Source organism: Neocloeon triangulifer, unplaced genomic scaffold, assembly GCF_031216515.1.
Source record: "Neocloeon triangulifer isolate White Clay Creek 2 clone unplaced genomic scaffold, ASM3121651v1 ptg000009l, whole genome shotgun sequence".
In the NCBI taxonomy this organism is placed as follows: Eukaryota; Metazoa; Arthropoda; class Insecta; order Ephemeroptera; family Baetidae; genus Neocloeon; species Neocloeon triangulifer.
This window is the reverse complement of record NW_026775551.1, coordinates 1263774-1285554: the sequence shown is the minus strand read 5'-3', so window position 1 is coordinate 1285554 and position 21781 is coordinate 1263774. Positions and strand designations below refer to the sequence as shown.

The window sequence follows — 21781 nt, the reverse complement described above, 5'->3', positions numbered from 1 at the left end:
TATCTTATATTTTTTTTAAATGCTGTACTCATTTTATTAATGTTATATTAATTTAGAGTCAGGCAATTGATTTCATTTAAAATTTTCATTACAGTCTAAAATCATTTCTATATCTGAAAAGTACACCCAGGATAAGTTATTCTGACGTATTTTATTTGCATAGATAAAAATTAGTAACAGAAATTGACACAGTCGGAATTTATATAATTTATTTGTTCGAAATATCTATAAAATCATATAGACTGCAAAATGAAGAACTAAATATATATAAATATAATGATAAAAAAACAGTTTAATTATGATTTTATAACCATAAATTGAATTATTTTAGAAAGAAACAAAATATTTAATTAATATAATACTAATTTTAATTTGTTTATGTATGAAATAAAATGCAACTATTTTATTAGAACAAATATATAAAAAAACGTGGCCCTGGTGCGTTGACGGCTCACGGCGTTCTTGCGGTGGTCTCGATTCTCAACCCACGACGAGAGGAAAATCAGAAGAGCAGTGTGGTGAGCCAAGGTAATTTACCCGCACCGGAGGTCAAGAACACGCCGCCAGTCGGGTGGTTTACTTCGATAGGGCTGCGTCTATTTCTGTTGATCACTTTCCTCGCTCCTCTCATCTGCACTTTTCTGTTCATTTTCCCAGCACGCCGTGCCATTACGAATTACTTTAATTTTCCCCTCCCGCGCGCTGCTTAATTTATCGTCCCATTATTCGGGGCGCTCAATTTTTCCCATTGTGTTTCGTCTCACCACCATTGGAATAATAGAAAAGGAATTTTGTGGGTTATTATATAATTTCATTGGGAATTATTGAAAATGTTCTAATCGGAATCTCGTGCGTTATTACAGTATTACATTTTTCCCAAGGCGGAGTCACGCCGAGATAGGAAATGATCGTTGCTCAAAACCTTGCTCACTTCCATTAAATTCGAAGTCATTATTGCAGCTGCACTTTATTAAAATTCTTTCGATAAAAAAAACCAAGAGAATTAAATAATACCGCTCTTGCTCTGCTCGCAGTTTGATTTTGGAGATCGTTGGTACAGAGCTTATTGTGACGCAAACACTTCTTCACGCCGGCCGAGCATGACAAAATTCATTATTTCGACGTTTGTTTCGAAAGTAAATGCACGTAATACAATTTGGATCTCTCCGGCTATATGTTTACCAATTAATGCACAGCCTTCACAGGAATTTCAGAGAAGGCGTTGACAATAATCCCGATTGATATATAATAAACAAACAAGTCGTGATGCTCAAATACTTAATTTAAAGGCCGCTAATCAATGGTAAAAATGCAAATATTTCCGTTTTTGTGCAGTCCATAATATGAAACGACGGTAATGCTTTTGTGTCATAAGAGTTTCTGGTCAATTGAACACATACACTGCTAGAGCATTGTTTTGTCCTGTTAAAATTGAACCAGATAATTTTTGCGGACAACTTTGATCGAAATAATTTAACACAACATTAACTTCGGTAAAAAAGCCGAGTTATGCAATTCACTTTTGCGCGTAATGTACCATCTAATATGAATGAGAATGTAATTTTATATTAAAATTGTGTATGAAATTAAATAATTCAAATATTTATTACCAACATGAGTTATTTAACGCTAAAAGAACACATCTGAATTTAAACAATAATATTTTGTCTATCATGGGTTCTAAATCTTATTTAAAATTGTCTTTACAGCTATTTTTTTTAACACAAAAAAAAAATAAAAATAAATAAATAAATAAATAAATAAAATAAAATTAAAATTGATGATAAATTTTAGGGCTCAAGAATATACTAGAACCGGAAAAACATTGGTCAAAATATTAAACAGTACAATTTTTTTTTTAAATTGTATTATTTTATATAAGAAGTACCATTTATTAATATTTTTCATTGTCATTTGACTAATTACTCATTTAAAAAGAAATATTTTAATAATTATTTATCAAGTGCGACACCATTATTAATATTTTTCAATTAACATGTCAAGCAAGCACAATTTTTTTAGAAAACCTCACAAGTTTTGTAATGCGGTCGATGCTTCTTCGATGTTGCTCCACACACCTCGAGAGTCCCTGGGAAAGAAAAGCATCAATCAGGCCAATATGCAGTTTGCCAAGCAGGAATGACCTGCGCGAAATCGAACGCAAACAATACTGTACACACATTAAATAGATAAATAAATGCTCTCTCGCTCGATCAATTTCTCAACTTGATTTACCTTGGAACGTCCATCAAGAAGTCTCTCAGCCGCTTTACACAAAAAAACTCTGGATCGATGTTAATGAAGCGGAGCATTAATCATAGAGATGAACTCTCGCGCCTCTTTGTGTACGCACGACGCACGAAAGAAAGAAAGAAAGCAGGGCCTAGTCGAGATTTCAAAATAATCCGGTCCAGACGGCAGCGGCTGTTGTGTACATTGGAATAAATAGCCGGTAATATTATGGCATGCTCTAGCCTTTCTAGTGTCTTTGATTGAGCTGTTTCAGTCATCCAGCTCGGGTGAGTGACTTTTCTTTTCCTTCCTAGAGAGACATTCTCTCTCTTGTTTGCTTTTCAAGCGAGTGTCATCTCTCGGCGTTTCTCGTTTCGTTCGAGAGCAAATTGGATTTATCCTCTCGTCTCGCTGGTCAAGGGTTGTTGAACCAATTCCGGTCGGGACCTTTTAAGCGTCCTTTGTGCACATTAATAAACACCAGAGTGCATGCAGGTTTTTTTTCATTACTGCGCGCGGGATGTGAAAAGTGGGCGCTTGACGGCTCCAATTTCGACCCACGCCGAGGTCGTGTAATTGCCTGATGAGAGTGGCCGCTTTTGTTTGCCTCAGCATCTCGGATCGCGAATCGACGAAATTGAAATTCTGGGAAAAGCTTTTAGAGCTCTTCTTTTTAATCGACATACGTGAATTTGTGCGTCGAAAGGCTTTCTATAAAAGGGAATGCAGCCTCGAGCTACAAGTTACATTAAAAATTTTGAAGTTTTTTTTAATGACCAGAACTGGAAGTCATCAAATAATTTGTTTTTAATTGAAATTGTGGCTGAAAATTTTAATAAAACAGAATAAAGCAATTAATGCAATTTTGTAATATACTTTGTTAAAAAATATGTTTCTTTAAAATAAGTTTAACGCTCTATTCATTAAGGTTTTTAATATTTAAATAATCCAAATAGAGTAAATATCTGAAGCAATATGAAATTAGTATGTGGAAATAAAATACAAAAGTAAAAAGTAAAATTGTTTCTTTAAAAGCTTTGACCGTGATTTTTTTAGCACTAAATTATCCAATCTCAAAACAATGGCCAGCTGCTTTTAAGCAATTATTTAAACAAACAATCAGGCCAGCCGCCCGCAAGAAGTAAGTCTCGGAGCGACCAGAGTTATTATATTGACGCGGGCACATTCTATAAAATAATAACCGGCGGCCGCCCCGTGCACTGCAATATACTCTCTCATAACATAACAAATCCGCCTTTCACTCTCATTCTTTCGCAGTGGAGATAATAAACAATATTTTCCAGCTACAACTGAAACCGCTTGCGTCACCTTCCATGCACACGTCACAAGCAAGCAAGAGCGATAAGCTGCGAATTTTTTCTTATTTCAGAGCCAAGCACAATGAAGTAATTACCTACGAACTAGTTCTAATGCACTGAAAAGTAATTGTGGCGGCGCGCCGCGTTTGTTGCTTTGAACTCTATTATTATGATGAAGATACACAAGAACGTCTTCTGCTCCGTGCCTTTTTGCTCCGATTGAGAATGCGGCGGAGTTGCGAGATAAAGAATAGAGAGAATAGCATCCTATTTTTTGCTTGCGCAAACATCTGACAAAGGTGCCTTATCTGTCATAATTATTAAATAATATTTTGATTTTCTGCACACAATTGTTCGTTTTTAACCTTTTTATTAATAAATTATTTACAAAATTCTATTTTTTTTTCTTGTAAATTTATCATCATATGTTTTTAAATTTTACACAAATCATTATTATTTTTTTTTCTACTCAAGTCATTACAATAAGATTGAATGAAATTAATGAGCAGAAAAAACGTCCATCATCAAAAGAGATACGGCCGCCGCGGTGAACCCACGTCATTGCTTTTGTATTTAATTTTTTTTAATAAAATAATTAGAATTCTGAGATAGCTTTTTAAAATACACAACAAATATTTAAGTGAATGAAAAATACAATTAAATGATATAAAAAAAAGTGCACAGCAGGAAAAATTATATTATTTTTAATAAAAATCGTTTTCCACAGGGGGATGTGAGCAGATTTCTTTATGTAATTTTTATAAAAGATATAATTTCAAAATTCTTAATCTAACTATAAGCAAAAATAAATTAAAACAAAAAGAACGAGAATCTGCCTCTTTCTCTAATTACAAAATGAAAATCTCCAGGCGAGTCATCCATCACGGAAAACTCGGAAATCATCTGCGGCGATGACTGGAAATGTCTACAATTTTCTGCTCGTTAAATTATTTTCCCTGCCCTCTGCGTGCATTACAATCTCTGGCGTCGCATCATTGTGTCCGGCCGTAATTAATGGAGCCTTTGAAAGGCTGTAATAAAGAGATGCTGGTTCTATGGCCACTGGCTACTGTTGGGGAGCAAATAAATTTACAGCTAAACACAAATTTTATACATGCGCCGGTGCATTCAAAGGGGCGAATGCGTGGCGCGTATAAATCATCGAGAAATCATCACGTGGTCCGCAGCATATTAAATATAACAACCGACTGTGTGGCCATTTACGGCCGCCGTTATTATTATCATAATATGCTTTGGACGTATTATTATTATTTCCATTTCTCGTTTTTCATGTTTTTATTTTCATCCCGGCAGCAGTGCATGTAAAAATCGTTTTCATATTTCACGCGTTGATATGTATAAACCACTTTCAATAAAAGGGCAGCAATGTAGGTTGTGCCGCCGTGTAATAATAATTTTTAATGTTCTCTCCTTTCCGATAGCATCTCTTTGAACTGCTGCGCGCCTTTTCAGGCCGAGATGCATTGTTTCGTATTATGTAAAACGAGCGCGCGCCCTTTTGCTCATGCCAGAGAGTTTAATGACTGAACACTGTAATTATGGATTTTCTCGCCTCATAGTAATTATATAATAATGTTTGAAACTATTCAATTAGAAACAAAAGAGATGAGTTTCATTGACACGTTGATGGCATTGGATAGCAATTGATTTGCATAAAAAATTTAAATCTAAAATCTTAACTTCTGTTCATTGAATTTAGTTTCAAAATTTTCAATAATTTAATTATTTATTTATTTATTTATTCTCCATTCATAGTACATACAACGCTAAAAAAAGTACACTGTACAAAAAAAAGCGGAATCATGCATCGACATAAAAAAGTACAAGCATACAAAAAAATGCCGAAAATCAGGAGTCGGAAATTTATGTACAATGCTGGAAATTGCCATAGCAAAATGGTAAAATGATTCATTTTAAATGAATATGATAAGCTATGATATGCATTTTTTTTTATCAAATGAGTTATTTTTAATTTTTACCTGTTTTGGTAGGAGCAATAAATTTTTCTCAATAGAGTCAAAGACATATTATTCCACAATTAAATTACTTAATTAATGTTTTTCTATTGCGTCTGAACTTTTCATACTCATTGGATTGCCCTGTTTAAATTTTCCATATTATTTAACTATCAGGAAAATCAGTAAATTTTACCCTTCATTGAGTCACAGATTCATATTTCAGAATAAAATTAGTTGATGAAAAGTTTTTCTAGTGCGGCTGAACTTTTCACGCTTATTGGGTGGAGGGAAAAAATTTTAATTCGCCCTTGACTTATTAGTAAATGGCCTGTTTGAAAATGTCCTCTTTTGCGAACTGATAAAAAAATTTATAATGAAAATTTCAGTGGGAGGATTAATGGATTATTTTTTTTTATCCCTTTTTTTGATCAAACATTTTGAGAACCATCATTTTTCCACAATGATAAAACATCGAGTTTTACATTCTGGGTGTATTGAAAAAGTTGATTTGATGCATGGGTGCACCTGGAGTGTAATTTAATGGTTCATTTCGTATTCTAATCACACAGCCCAGAAGCTGCGGCGCGGCGTCGGCCCCTCCTCGGTCAGTCCGAGACTCGGCACCGTTTCTTATTCATTCGTACGTGCGCTCAGCCTAATTTAATAATAGTAAAGGTGGCGGCGCATCATATTTTCCCGCCGTAACTGTACTCGTCGTCAACATGCACGACCGCGTGTGTCATTATTCAATTTTGATTTTACGGGAAAAAATCCGTAATAATGCATCGGTTCTTACCTAATCCTGAATGAATTTAAATGAAGATGGGAATCGGCGTCTGGTCGCACGACTTCTCGAGAGATAGGAATGCGTCAGTGCATTTAATTGACATGCTCGAATGCGTAATTAGCATGGAGGTTTCTTCTCTCTCTTTTACAAATGTGTGGCTCGGTGGAAATATATAGGTCGTCGCTATTGCTTCTGCTCTCTCATCGTAAGTGTCAATTATTCCGATTGCATCGCATTTGGACTTGATCCAATCTCGGTTATGGTTTGTTCCATACTTGTCAGAACTGACGTATGTATGTGTCTTGAACACAGGTATAATTACATAATTATTGTGCCGATCTGATGACGGAATAATGAAATTAAAAATTCATGAGATATTATTTTAGTTTATTTTTCATTTAAAAAAATTGCAAGCGAGTTTTAATGAAAATCATGTGTACATTTTTTTATACGTTTAAAAATTTGTTACAAGCTAAAGCATTTCCAATTCCTCCTTAATCTAAATTAGCTTAAATATTTTCTTATAAACTAAAATCTTAAAGAAGATCCGGACAAGTGTATTGCTCTCTATCCTGAAAGATTTCTAAAATTTCGAGTACATATATCTTGTGAAAAACCTATTTGAAAATTCCAAACCGTTGCGTCTCAATCAAAAGAAAACCTAAATACGAGTGATTCGCGCGAAAAACGTGTGAGAATTGAGGAGCCAATCAGATCCATCAGTCCAAAAACTACAGAATTTGGTCACATTGGCGCTGCGATCGCTGATTTTGCCAAGTTTTCTGCAGCGCCGTGGAGCATTAGTGGCAAAATCAGCGATCGCAGCGCCAATGTGACCAAATTCTGTACTTTTTGGAACAAACTGATGGATCTGATTGGCTACTCAATTCTCACACGTTTTTCGCGCGAATCCACTCGTTTTTAGGTTTTCTTTTGATTGAGACGCAACGGTTTGGAATTTTCAAATAGTGTTTTCACAAGATATAATCGAAATTTAGCAATCCTTCAGAATAGAGACCAATACAATTGACCGGAGAGGATCTTTAAAGTTAGCAAAAGTTTTTAATTTCCTTTCTTTATCAATGACTTTGAAAATGAAGTCTTGTTTAGCAAAATTTTAGAATGGATGAAACGATCTTAACATAATTTATTTTATTGTAAATTAAGATTTTCATTTAATTAAATTAAGAAAAATGTTTACACAATATTACAATTTTATACAAACACTACTTTTTTTCAATCATTCTACTCGAAAATAAATCATGATGATTGCGAGTCACGACATATAGTGCTGTTAAGAAAATTTTTGAGCCCACACGCAAGAAATGTAGAGCAATAATTTATGTGCCTGTCGTGTTAAAAGCACTTTTCGCCGCGCCACAGAAGACACACATTCAATTTCACAAAACATTGTGTAAATTAATTGCGGCTAAAAGCGTGTGTGCGAGTTGGCGTTCGCCTGTCGCTTCGGAGGAAAAATGTGTTGCAAACTCCTCCCGAGAACGTGTCTGGATTTCTGCAAAAACATAAAACACACACGCTGCTGCGAAAACAATTCATTTCCAAGTCGTTCGACACCCGCCGTTCCTCAGCACGATTAATTATGAAAAAATACGCGTGTATTTTTCAATTTCCGCAATTGCAGCACCGCGAAGAATTCCCCGAGTCGTTTTTCACTTTCGTTGACACCGACCGATGTTCTCTCTCGCGCTCGGAAAATCGTTTCGTTAATTTGCTCATCTCGTTTTCCGTGAAACAATTTGCACGGCTGATGCAGATGGCAATAAAAGCAATAATGCACCCCAACGGACAGCTATGGCAGCAATAAAAGTAATAGGATGACGAATGCGGGTTGGAGGTGCAATAAAAATAAAAGTGAGTAAACGAGAGAGAGGTGGAATGACATAAAACGGCGAAAGTGCATGGATAAATAAAATAGCTTAGCCGTTTTTACTGTTAATAAATGAGAAAAATGTTGTAAGCTCAAGTTATAATAATGAACTTTTAATATTTAATTATTAAAATATTATTACATTTCTTTTAAAAATTTCTTATTTACCATTTTAGTTAATTAAATTTTTAAAATTTAAACTTTTTTTTAAATATAATAATAATCTCTATCAATATTGTTAGTAAGCATTGTTCACAGATGCATGTCTCCGCACAAAAATTGTAATGAATAAAAATTAATTAATTATATATTAATTTTTAATTCATTCATGTGGATCACAAGTTATGATTAATGATGTCTATGAATAGGACTGACTCTCTTGAGAATATGGCTGTAACAGATTATTATAAGCTTAAATTATTTCTATAATAATTATATTTTAACAAATTTATCAGAAATGCATAATACATTAATTGGTAATTTAATTTTGAATTATTAAAAGCTGCAATAATATTTGTTAATTTAATTGTCAGTATGGACATCCCAGCTCAATAAAATCCCTACGCATATTGTTTAGTTGAAATATACTCACTTAAAAATTTAAGATACATTTTGTTTACTCAGGGTTTTACTCGGCACTTCCCTTTATGTATCTAATTATTATTTTTATATCTTTTTTCTTTGCTTGCATTAAGATTGTCTGATACTAATTTCAGCAATGTTGGATTATTATTATTATTTTTTTCTTAAACGATTTTTGCTTTATCAAACTAGCCATGAAAAAAGTACAAAAGTACGTTAGCTAGTTTGAAGTGAAAAATTCCTAAAAGTTCAATTCTCTGCTCATTTCGAGTTCCTCGCCAGTCGTTCACTTTCATTCACGCATTTGATTGTCCTGAAACTTTTTGCCCTCGCCGGATTCTCCTCGCTTTTTCCTTCAAGATTGGATTCTCAACGGTCCAGTTAGTCTCTCTCTCTCTCTCCGATTCGAATGCGTCATGCAACACTAGCCCGACTATCCGGCGCATTGTCCCTTTCGAGTCCAGTTTGCCCCCGCGCGCGCTGCCTCGAATAAATCTTTCCTGGAGTGACACGCGGATGTGACAGATCATGGTCGCGCCACCATAAATTAAAAGCCGCATGCTCCGATGCTTTTCTCGAAATGTTGTGTCTGCGACTTTTCTTATAATTCTCGATCAATGAGGAAAAAATAAAAATGGGGAAACACGAAATGTGCATTAATGAGCGCTGCTCGGCGCTGTCAAGTTGCAAAATTTCAGAAAAAGTTCATGAAATGTTTAAAGTGGAGAAGCGGTCACGACTGAATAATTGAAATTCAATTGCTGGCTGGGCGAATTGCAAATGAGCGCGCCAGAGTTAACGGCCTGGGTGGAGTGATTGACTCTCGCGGCGGATTGCGTGATCTTTCTTGTTCTTTCTCTCGGTGCTTTTTATTATTCACGTGTGGATTATTTGCGTGCGCTCAAGTTAGTCTCTTCCTGAAGTGCGATGCAATAAAATAACGAGAGATGCTGGTGCCGTATGCGCCGTGGACGCTGCTGCTTTTATGACGGGACAGCGACGCGCGGCCGCCGACTCCCCGCCGCGAGAGTTGGCCAAGCAGCGGCTCGCTATCTTCAAGTAGATTCTCACTGATAATGCAACCTACTACAAGCGAGATGAGCAGATGCATTGTGTGTGTGCTTTTGCACAATTCGCTGCTCTTCAGGAAAGCGAGAGTTTGTTGAACCATTAAGTGTGGAATCCGGACAAGACAATTTTAGATCGGCAATAAATCACTCTCAGATGGCAATTAAAATAAATAAAACATATGAAGATTTCAAAGGCATTTATTTTCATGGTCTTGCACAATAAAAACGCCTATAAAACACAAGAAATTCCATGCAAATTTTATAAAATATTTTTCACATACGTATTATTTTGAATATTTTGGTGGCAAAAAAAAAATACCGTCCAAAGATTAATTAATAACAATTTATTTTTTAAAATGTTTTATGCCTTAGATAAGTCAATTTTTTTATGATGGGATGAGAAATCTTAATCTTGTAAATAAAAATTTAAATTAAAAATTGACCTTTTTTAATTTGCTCATTATTTAAATATATGCAGGAATGTCATTTTCCTTATTTATTGTAATATCTCTTATTTTGTTATTATTAAAATCCGTTTTGTTTTTTAATATAGATAATTTTTTCAACAAGGACAGAATCCATCAGAATCCCATAAGAAAAGTTTTTTAAAAATATAGCTACTAATACTATACTATAGAGAACAAATATATACTATTAACTAATTGATCATAAATAATAAATTTTTTAGTGGCGATCGCTTCTGCTAATTTTGTCCATAGAGTTTACAAACTTTTAGGAATTAATTATAAAAGAAAAATAACTAAAAATAATTTAAGTAAAAATATGCTAAGAAGAAAATAATAAATTTAAAAATATCTGAAAAATCCATAATTTAAAACAGTTTAATATTTAAAGAGTTGTTTTCTTTTAATTTTATGTTAAATACATATATGACTGTACTTAATGCAGCTATTTACAAGACAAATTTTAGGGCTTGTTTAAAGAAATTGACACTTGACACGCAAGGAGATGATCATGGAAGTAAAGAAATAGGGCTTTTTCCTCGTTCTAAAAATTACTTGTACTCAAAGAGCAGATTTCTTTACTTCCAAATTTAATAGTTCTTAACTACATATTAAATAGGTTTATTATAAAAATAATTGCAATTCATCAAACTTAAATAGTTGAAAATTTATTTCTGAATTTTAAAACATTCAATTATTATGTAATTAAAATCCATGTAATTAACTAAATTAAATTAAACATTTCATATTTTTTCAATGGTATACATGAAAACTGACTAAATAAGATATCATGTAAACAAGTAATTATTTATAACTTATGCGGCCTGAAGGCTAATTAATTGATCACTTAAATATTTACTTAGGAAAAGGAGCAATTTCCCTTTCTCGCTCTTCTCATACTTGCCATAGAAGTCAAAACATTTCAACAAAAAAACAATTGAGTCAAAAGTTGCTTTCTTTCTTTCTTTCTTTCTCCCTTTCTTTCACATCATTAAAATTAGTTCCTGCAGCAGCAAAGCACTTAAACTTTCGACCGATTACATTAGAGTCGTAAATCAATTAAAATTTCCTCGTGTGCTTGCAGAGGTCGGAGGTCAGAATGGCGGCCGTGCGCCGAGAGCCCACGGACAATGACCGCAGCTTCTCCGACGACGAGAGCTCCCCGTTGAACAATGACATCTACAACGGAAGGTAAGTTTCCACCCTTCAGGGGCCATTGTTAATTTTGTTTATATTGCGTGACGATTGAAAACACACTCGGCCGCCGAGAATTTAATTCTACGTTTCTTTCCTCGCCACTCGGCGATTAATTGGATATCATAATTCAACATGCACAATGGGAACTTTCTTTCTTTATTTCCTTTGCTGCGGGACGGGACACGTCAAAAGAGACAGGACTACAAGTTTCGAATGTGCTTTTTATGCATTATAAAGTGTTATTCAATCCCGTGTGCGTTTTTTTAAGGAAATACGAAGAGAAAGAAAGTAGCACACGCATGAAGTCTTATCGTCCAGCGCTCCTTTTATTTCTGTGGGAGCAACTCGAGAAAAGCCGGCGTTTCATTTCAATCAGTTGAATATATAAAGAATATATATTTTATTTTTACTACTTTTATCGCCTGTCTCCCATCTGAATGTTAAGAGTGAGTCTTTTTGTGTGGCCGGACAGAGTGAAATGCAATCGGAAAGAAAGTAACAATTCAATTAATTGCACGACCTTTTCCATTCAAATGCGTTTTCATCAGATATGAATATGAGAGAATTATTATCAGCAGAGGCCTACATTTTTTATTTTTTATTAATATAAGCGGTGCAAGTAGAGTTACTAGAGTTACATTCACCGTGTGTTGGCGATTTCTTTTCAAAGCAGAGCGCTCTCGATAAGGAGCATTTACACTTTTATGGCCGCGCTCGAACGGTCGCAACACGCGTCGTAAATGGACCTCGTTAGAAAAGTAACAAACGGACTTTGAGAGATACTTTTATGAAAAAAAGAGAGTCGATTTTCACCAGAGAGGTCAAACTAATGGTGATCAATATTTTGACGGAGTTACGACCAATTTTATTTGAAAGTTCAACTTACACGAGTCATGAAAAGCCACGCAGACGTGGCAATAAATAATTTTTATTTGACATTCACGGAATGAGAGGCATCGGAGGAGGTCGGAAAATGAAGAAATCAATCATGTTTATCAATTTTCTTTAAAATTTATTGTCTATTGCTTGGCGGTAATTCTTCATGCATAATAATATGTACCTGTTATAAGAGAGCTAAAAATTAATGGCCTTTTTCAAACTCAGTTGTGAATCAAAGCAGAACGGACATGAGATCAATGACATATTCTATTTTTTACACGTTCTATTATCACTTCATATTTAATATCCAATCACCATTTTCATTTTGTTAAAAAAAAAATTAAACATCAAATTTAATTTTAATTTACTCGTATTAAAAAATGTAAAATTTGAGATTTGAGATGCTTTATAAAATAAAACATAAATTGTAAAAAAAAATGCAGGTTTCTAGGTTCTGTGGGAAGCACTTTGAAGAAATTAATTTTCCGCCCATTCGGCAACCACCGATCATTGCGCAACGACCGACTCAATTCAATTAGACACGAAAATTTATTACACACATGTGAACGGATCGCTTTTATTACGGTTTCATTGCACCGATTGCTCAACTCGCCGGGATTTATGATGCGAATTAATGCGAGTAAGTTTTTTTTCAATGCACCAAACCATACAGTGGAATAAAGTGAAATGATCCGCGAAATAAACCAAGTGGAATTCACACTCCAATTACCGCGTGCGAATTGGAAAAGTAGGCATATCGACGCACTCGTTATTTTTTACTGAAGATTTTGTGCTGTGCGCAAAAGAAATGTAATACTTTAGCAGCTGCGCGGAGGAGGAGGAGGAGAAATTACTTTTACTGCTGCTCAATCGTGACGGAATGATAGCAAAATAAAAGAGCCGCTGCTCGTCTAGGCCGCCCTCGTGATCTAGAAACGCTTTCTCCGATATGGGTTAATGCATTCTATAGCTGCCGACAACAGTGCCTCTGTTTAATTAACGCCAAGAACAAACACGCGGCTGCTATTTAGAATTGGTACAGAGCAGATTGACGCGGCGTGTGAAAAAAATTGCTGGAAAGATGCCTCCGCATGAGAATCTGTTTCACATCAGCAGACAATGCCTGGAACTCCGATGTGTGTTAAGCGCCTTCTTCTCATCTTTTGATAAAGTGTCTTTTTAAGATCACGCGCGCCTCACGTAACTCGCATTAAGGATTTCTGGAGCTATTTTGCTATTTTTCTTTCTTTTTGATGGCATAAATGTGTTTTCTTTTTTGGTTTTATTAAATCAAGAGAGAATTAAAATAAAAAAATTTGATATAATGATTTCCATTTTAAGGAAAAATCCACAATTTAATCAATGAAATAAGTGCTATTTAAATAATTTTACTATTTTACCAGTACAATATACAAAATAATTATGCAAAGACTACTAATTATTAAACAAATTACAAGAAACTTTAAAATAACAAATTAAATAATTTGAAAACAAATAGCATGTTTTAAAATTTAAAAAACATTTATTTTAAATTCATTTTAAATATTAAATGTAATTTTAAATAAAATTTTTATTTTATAGGCGTCAATGTTGAATTAATTGCCATATTTCAGCCATTCTAGAAGCATAGCACTTTCCAAAAACATAACATAGCTGAACCAATTCGTTGAATCACCAATAATTAACAGCTTGAAAGCTACAATTAATCAACTTATAATTCCATTCAATTAAATTACAACACACTTGATTAACGGCCTCCTCTTCCAGCAGCAATAATCATTATTGATTCAACATAATTTCAACCCAAGGTTGTCTTATAATATTCAACAAAAGCGAGAAAATCAATATCAAGAGTGTCCGAGAAAAATGATTGCTCTCTCCATCACGCGTAGAGCAAAAAATATCGAATTCCGCTCCATTGGGAATGGGCTCTGGGCGCGGCTTTTGCTATTAAAGACACTTTCTCCTCGCGAGTCTGTCTCACGACGCTGCTGCCGCATAATAACATTCCGTGAGCTTATTAAAAGTAGCAGTGTGTGTGTCTTTCACTGTCCGTTGGCCGCCGGTCTGCGGGCGGGCGGACGGGGGCGGCAGAAATCACAGCCAGAGAGAGTTGAGTTGTTGTTGCTCTAACAGCGGCCGCGAGCAAAACGCGGGCACGTGAATACAAGAAAGCGATTTGCTCCAATTTTGACCGCGATAATTTCTTATACACAATATCCATCTGATCGAATGAAACGGCAAAATTTTCTTGTGGCTCATTAATCATCGTCGGAAAAGTTTCGAAACTTCTCCAAGACGTGACCGACAACGAGAGAGAGAGAGAGAATTAACTCTTAAATGAGTTTACGGAATCCGCCTTCGCCGTCTTTTATGCTCTTTTAATTAAAACTCTCACGTTAATGTGCGCGAGATTCTCTACAAAATCTTAAAAAGTAGCTAAATTTTTCTCTTCTTCGTTTCTTATTTCCCACAATTTCCTCTTGTGGTTTTCGATTTGCATAATTCGTTTCACTTTTAAAAACTATAATTATTCACTAAAACTGACCAACTGCAAAAATTATGCAACTCTGCAAAGCTGCTCTGACCAGCAGGTTGCATATTTTCAATTATTTCAGTTAATTCAAAACTACGCGGATTCAGGTTATATTTTAGATAATTCATTCTAGTGATAATGAAAGTAAAACGCATTTGAAACTGGTTTGATTGACGGCCAAGATTAAACCAATTACGACACAAGACCTCTGGCCTGTCAGAAAAGATTTTCGCTTGGCCAACGCCTCGCTGAGTGATTTTGATTTCACGCATAAATTAATGTCACCTCTCATCTCACAGCCTAACAATTAAGAAACCGATTTTTAAAAGTTTGATATTGATGAAAACTTGCATTGTTTTACGTATTTTTCTTTTCTTGCTTTTACAGTCGGACGGAGCAGGCGGGATGGGACGTTTTCCGCGTGCTGCCCCCGGAGGCGGAAAGTGTCTCAACTGCAAACCAACAGTTCCTGGAGACCACCATCAAGGTCATCAAAGTTGTCGTTTACCTTCTGACCTTCATCATTGTGCTCACCTCCGGCGTCATCGCCAAGGGCTCCATCCTTTTCATGACATCGCAGCTCAGGCCGGACAAAACCATCCCCTATTGCAATGTCGACGTTGGTGAGTGACTTGAGAACTTGAAAAATTATTCAGATAAATTTAACGAAAAGTGATAAAATTTATTCCATTTTGATTTAACTTCGTAAATTTTAATAACATTGTGTTAAAAATTATGATATACTTATTTTTCTTCATTTTTTTTAGAAATTTTTATGAAACAATATAAAATAAATTTTAATGTTGAAACAAAAAAAAATTCATTTTTTCTGAATGCTTCGAAATTTATTGTGTTACAGGGCGTCAGAAGACTTTCACAGTGTCTGTGCCAGAAGAGGAAAGGGTTGCCTGGGCGTGGTGCATTTTCTTTGCTTACATTGTCCCTGAGGTGAGAATAATGAATTGCGCTCTCGGTCGAAGGGATGCGGCAACAAGTTACCGCAGACACAACTTACCTGACAAAGCGACACAAGCTACAAGCCGGTGCTATACAGATCACGTGATACACGTCACGTGACACATTTTTCTCAGCATATATTGGGACACAAGTTACACGCGGAAATTTTAAATCTGTATAAGTCAATCCTAAGCAATACTGAGAGTATATTAGCAAAAAATAGTTGTAATTCATGTATTAGTAACTCAATGAAAGCCTCAAACTTAGGAAACTTTTTATTTTAAAAAAATGATTTATTTTCTAAATCAAACTAAAACTTTGCCAACATGAAGCTCAACGCATTAATTTAAAAAGAATTGCAGAAATTACCGTGTTAATGCCAACAATTGATCAGCTAGGACCTAAGACAGAATTTACACTTTTCACTTAGCTAAAATTAAAAATTACCAATTTTGCCACCAGTTAGTTTAATTTCTTTGTCTCTTGTTCAATTTTTACGCTTCTTATCGTTAGCAGGAGATTTTATTAATTTTAATGTTTAATTGTTACAGCATCACATTGTTTACATTCAATTGTTAAAAACAATTTATCTGAAAAAAAAACTTAATTCTTGGACAAAACGGCACCATCACTAGCAAGGATTTTGCTTAAACTTCCGAGATCAAAAAGACTCCAGCATCCACTGCAGCGAGCTCTAAATTTTTAAATAGTAGTACTGCGTAAAAATTACTCTCTAGCGGCTTCATAAGGAAAATTTAATATATAATTACAGATGGATGTTAATTCAAAACAGATTATTGTTTCTAATGAAAATATTAAAGACAATTATAAAATTATGAGATTATTAGGATTGAAAATGAATGAAGTAGACAACTCAAATAATTATTGAAAAGTGAATTTTTAAATAAAATCAGCAAGAAGTTATTAAAATTGCATTTAAACTTCATTAAATTCAAAATTTATCATAAAACTGATCAATTTTGCTTTGCTTATTCAAAGTTTCGCGCTTGTAACTTGTGTCTAAATGAATTTTACAAAAAAAGGAGGGGCTTGTAGCTTCTGTCCTCCTCGTTTGTAAGGTGTGTCTGCGGTAACTTGTCTCCTACAACCCGGTCGAATTACGGCCTTGTGGCGTGTCTGATTGAAAAACACAATTTTGGTGCTCCGGATTAAATCTTTTTGAATATAACGAGATGATTAATTTTTTTCCATTGATTTGCCACGCCAATAATTTTTCGCAGATGGGAACTTTTATGCGTTCTGTGCGAATTTGCTTCTTCAAGTCGTGGAAGACGCCGCCCGGTCTAGATTTCTTCATAGTTTTCTTTGCCGAAACTTGCCATACAGTCGGACTGGCTCTGCTCATGTTTGCGGTGCTGCCCGACCTGGACGTCGTCAAAGGCGCCATGCTAACCAACTGCATGTGTATTGTCCCTGGAATTTTTGGTAAATTAATTAATTTTATGTTTAAATAAAAATTTCCAAAAATACGAAGTAATGCAATTTTTAAATAGGAATGTTGTCAAGAAGCAACAAAGAAACCAAACGATACGCCAAAGTGATTGTCGACATGCTGGCCATCGCCGCTCAAATCACTGGTCTGGTCGTTTGGCCCCTTGTTGAGGGCGACAAGAAACCCGGCGTGTGGCTCATTCCGGCCTCCGCTTTCCTCACTTCCGTCGGCTGGTGGGAAAATTACGCCAGCAGACAATCGCCAATTGGTACTATTTTCAGCCCTGGCACAAATTATAATTCATTTTAATACATTTCTTTTTAGCTTTTATGAAAGCCTTGGGCAGAGTGAAGGAGCGAATGAAGAGGACTCGTTACTTCACCTACATTTTCATGTCTGTGTGGAAAATGTTGGTCTTCTTTTGCTCGATGCTGTTAGTGTTGCACATGCGGGGCCAGTCGGTGCCCAACTTTTTCTCCATGTTCAAAACTGGATTCGCAGAGCACAAAATCACAATCAATGAGGTAAGATTTTTAAAAAATTAGAAATTATTTTGGAGACTTTAAATATATCCTTTGACGTGCCGCGTGCATGAATGGAATTGAGAGTAAAAGTGTTTGCCGCGGCGCCTCGACCGCAAATAGTGCTAATAGTGCTCTTACCGCCGACGGATCTGATGTCAACGCCGAGTTTGCTTTGCTTCTCAGGTGCGACCCGCGTCAACCTCAACGTTGTCTGACCTCGCCAATGCCATACCCACTGGAGAGACGACTGAAATCGACGCTGCCTACAACACCGCCTTCTACGTGCTGCTCATTCAAATTTGCGCCGCCTACATCTGCTACATTTTTGGTGAGTCAAAAAATAATAATTATAAGTTAATCGATGCCTCGTCAGCTTTGCTCCTCATATGGACAGTCAAGTTCTGCTTAAAAAAAATGTTTATTAGAATTTTTTTTAATTTAAATTTATTTTAATACTTTTGTTTTCAATGTGCGTTCCAGGCAAATTCGCTTGTAAAATCATGATCCAGGGCTTCAGCTACGCGTTCCCAGTCAACCTGACCATCCCTGTGTCGATTTCCCTGCTCATCGCTGCTTGCGGCTTACGCAATGGCGACCCCTGCTTTTTCCACAACTCCATCCCCGACTATTTGTTCTTCGACTCGCCCCCAGTGTATTTCCTCAACGAATTCATCACAGGAGAGGTGAAATGAAAAAAGAATAAAAATTTGTTAACAATAATTAATTAAATATCAATTTTTTCAAATAGCACGCGTGGGTCTGGCTGCTGTGGCTTTTGTCACAGACGTGGATTACGCTGCACATTTGGACACCAAAGTGCGAGCGTTTAGCGTCAACCGAGAAGCTGTTTGTGCTTCCCATGTACGATTCACTGCTGATTGATCAGTCTATGGGTATGAACAGGCGCAGAGATGACGAAGGTGACGTTAAAACTGAGGTAATAAATCAACTTATATTTTTGAAAATTTTGTATTTATAAATGATTATTTTGCGTTCAATTTTAAACCAGGATCTCGCTGAAATGATCAAGGAGGGCATGGACGAATATTATGAGACGATTTCTGTCCAAACCGAAGGCAGTGGCTCTACTCCCGGCAAACAGATCAAGTCTTCTGACAGCATTACCAGAATTTACGCTTGCGCCACAATGTGGCACGAAACGAAAGAGGAGATGATGGAAATGTTGAAATCTATCATGCGTCTTGATGAAGATCAGTCAGCCAGAAGAGTTGCACAAAAGTACCTCCGCATCGTGGACCCCGACTATTACGAATTCGAAAGTAAAAATTTTTAAATCATTTTTTTATTATTTTATATTAAATATTTTTTTGTTAATTTTAGCACACATTTTCTTCGACGACGCCTTTGAAATCAGTGACGATAACGACGATGAAAATGTTGTGAACAGATTTGTGAAATTGCTGATTGAGACCATCGACGAAGCTGCCACGCATGTTCACGAAACCACAATCAGGCTCAGGCCACCAAAGAAACTTCCCGCGCCCTACGGAGGACAACTTGTTTGGACCCTTCCCGGAAAGACCAAAATGATTGCTCACTTGAAGGACAAGTCCAAGATCAGGCACAGGAAGCGGTGGAGCCAGGTACATATTTTTTATTCAAAAAAATATTGATAAATTTATTATAAATATTTTATTAATAATTACATTGAATAAACTTTAGGTCATGTACATGTACTACCTTTTGGGCCACCGTTTGATGGAGTTGCCAATTTCGGTCGACCGCAAAGAAGTGATGGCCGAAAACACATATTTGCTCACTCTGGACGGAGACATTGATTTCCAGCCGTTAGCCGTCCAACTGCTGGTCGACTTGATGAAGAAAAATCGCAATCTGGGAGCTGCCTGTGGTCGTATTCACCCCGTCGGCTCAGGTAATTAACAAAATTTACGAAAAGTGGAATAAAAATTAAAATATAAATTTTAGGACCTATGGTGTGGTACCAAATGTTCGAGTACGCTATTGGCCATTGGCTGCAAAAGGCTACCGAACACATGATTGGGTGCGTCCTTTGTAGTCCTGGATGCTTTTCCCTCTTCAGAGGAAAGGCCCTTATGGACGACAATGTCATGCGCCGATACACGCAGCGTTCTGACGAGGCGCGCCATTACGTCCAATACGATCAAGGTAAATTCAATTCGCATTTAAAAATATTCAACTTTTTAACATTTTTTGTCCAGGGGAGGATCGTTGGCTGTGTACGTTGTTGCTGCAGAGAGGCTACCGAGTAGAATATTCAGCCGCCAGTGACGCTTACACGCACTGTCCCGAAGGCTTCAACGAGTTCTACCAGCAGCGTCGTCGTTGGGTTCCCTCAACTATGGCCAACATCATGGATCTGCTCGGCGACTACAAAAAGACCATCAAAGTCAATGACAACATTTCCCTCCCATATATTTCCTATCAGGTTTGATGGAAGGATTACTGAAAGAATATTTTTTTTGCTAATTTTAATTATCAGATGATGTTGATGGGAGGCACCATTCTTGGCCCTGGAACGATTTTCCTTATGTTGGTGGGTGCCTTTGTGGCTGCTTTCAAAATCGACAACTGGACCAGTTTCACCTACAACATCATTCCTATTCTATTCTTCATGTTGATCTGTTTCACCACAAAGTCAGAAGTTCAAGTAAACATTTTTTTTAAATAAATTAAAATATAATGATGTCATAAAAACATTGATTTTCAGTTATTTGTGGCGCAAATATTATCAACGGCGTATGCTCTGATTATGATGGCTGTGATCGTGGGTACAGCTCTGCAGTTGGGCGAGGACGGCATCGGTTCTCCGTCAGCTATATTCTTGATAGCAATGACAGGGTCGTTCTTAATAGCAGCGTTCTTGCATCCGCAAGAATTTTGGTGTATTGTTCCCGGAATCATTTACTTGCTGTCTATCCCGTCCATGTATCTTCTCCTTATCCTTTATTCGATCATCAACTTGAACGTCGTCTCCTGGGGAACACGTGAAGTCCAAACAAAGAAAACTAAAAAGGTAGGCGAGACTTTAAAAAATTACAATTATTATGTGTATAAAATAATAATTAAATTCAATTATGAATAAACTATTTGCTTGTTTAGGAAATGGAGCAAGAGAAAAAAGAAGCTGAGGAGGCCAAAAAGAAGGTCAAGCAAAATTCTTTGCTCAGCTTCCTTGGCAAAGGAAACGGTTCTGGAGACTCGGACGAAGGCGCCATTGAATTCTCTCTGGCCGGTCTTTTCAAAATCATCCTCTGCCAGCACCCAGCCAGCAGCAGTGAAAGGCAGCAGCTCACCAGGATCGCTGAGTCGCTTGACTCCCTCAGCAAGCGTTTGGAGAACATTGAAAGGTATGCACCACGCTTCACAGCTGTGCTACACAAGTTGCATAACTACTCAATATTCAGTTAGAACATCGCTGCTGACTAACTTATTTTTTGTTAAATTTGTAAATGTTAATTTCATTTTAAAAGGGTTGTTGATCCCCACAATATGCACGGAACGAGGCGCAGGTCAATCAGCAGAGGCGAAGGAAGTCACCATGGGGCTATTCCTGAGGACAAGGCCGAGGAGGACCAGAGCCATTCCGAAGGCGAGGATGAATCCGAGGGAACAGGAGGTGCACTATTTTTTTTATAGAGTGGTGCAGTGTCTTAAAATTTAGATCGTGTTCCAGAGCCAAAAGAAAAGAGAGACGATCTGGTCAATCCCTACTGGATGGAAGATCACGACCTCAGGCATGGCGAGGTCGATTTCATGACTAAGGCCGAGGAAAGCTTCTGGAAAGACTTGATCGCCAAATACCTTTACCCCATTGACGCTAACAAAGAGGAGCAGGTCTGCATTTCATTTAACAAAAAACAAAAAAAAATTTTGTTCACTCCATTTGTTTACTGTTTACTGTTTTTGTT

General features: G+C 36.3%; 1 protein-coding gene across 2 annotated transcripts in view; it reads left to right on the top strand.

The window, feature by feature from the left end:
* LOC132195553 (chitin synthase chs-2) overlaps nucleotides 1-21781 on the top strand; it is a 41693-nt gene that overhangs the window by 16813 nt on the left and 3099 nt on the right. For both annotated transcript variants that reach the window (XM_059617631.1, XM_059617632.1), the window contains exons 2-20: nucleotides 11409-11515; nucleotides 15324-15559; nucleotides 15796-15884; nucleotides 17135-17339; nucleotides 17408-17614; nucleotides 17671-17870; nucleotides 18054-18198; nucleotides 18351-18553; nucleotides 18619-18807; nucleotides 18880-19150; nucleotides 19212-19474; nucleotides 19554-19764; nucleotides 19818-20018; nucleotides 20072-20298; nucleotides 20353-20520; nucleotides 20581-20886; nucleotides 20973-21220; nucleotides 21344-21489; nucleotides 21547-21707. In XM_059617631.1, the coding sequence (XP_059473614.1) occupies nucleotides 11424-11515; nucleotides 15324-15559; nucleotides 15796-15884; nucleotides 17135-17339; nucleotides 17408-17614; nucleotides 17671-17870; nucleotides 18054-18198; nucleotides 18351-18553; nucleotides 18619-18807; nucleotides 18880-19150; nucleotides 19212-19474; nucleotides 19554-19764; nucleotides 19818-20018; nucleotides 20072-20298; nucleotides 20353-20520; nucleotides 20581-20886; nucleotides 20973-21220; nucleotides 21344-21489; nucleotides 21547-21707 (3768 nt within the window). In that variant the 5' untranslated portion in view covers nucleotides 11409-11423. The remainder of the gene's footprint in view (nucleotides 1-11408; nucleotides 11516-15323; nucleotides 15560-15795; nucleotides 15885-17134; nucleotides 17340-17407; nucleotides 17615-17670; nucleotides 17871-18053; nucleotides 18199-18350; nucleotides 18554-18618; nucleotides 18808-18879; nucleotides 19151-19211; nucleotides 19475-19553; nucleotides 19765-19817; nucleotides 20019-20071; nucleotides 20299-20352; nucleotides 20521-20580; nucleotides 20887-20972; nucleotides 21221-21343; nucleotides 21490-21546; nucleotides 21708-21781) is intronic.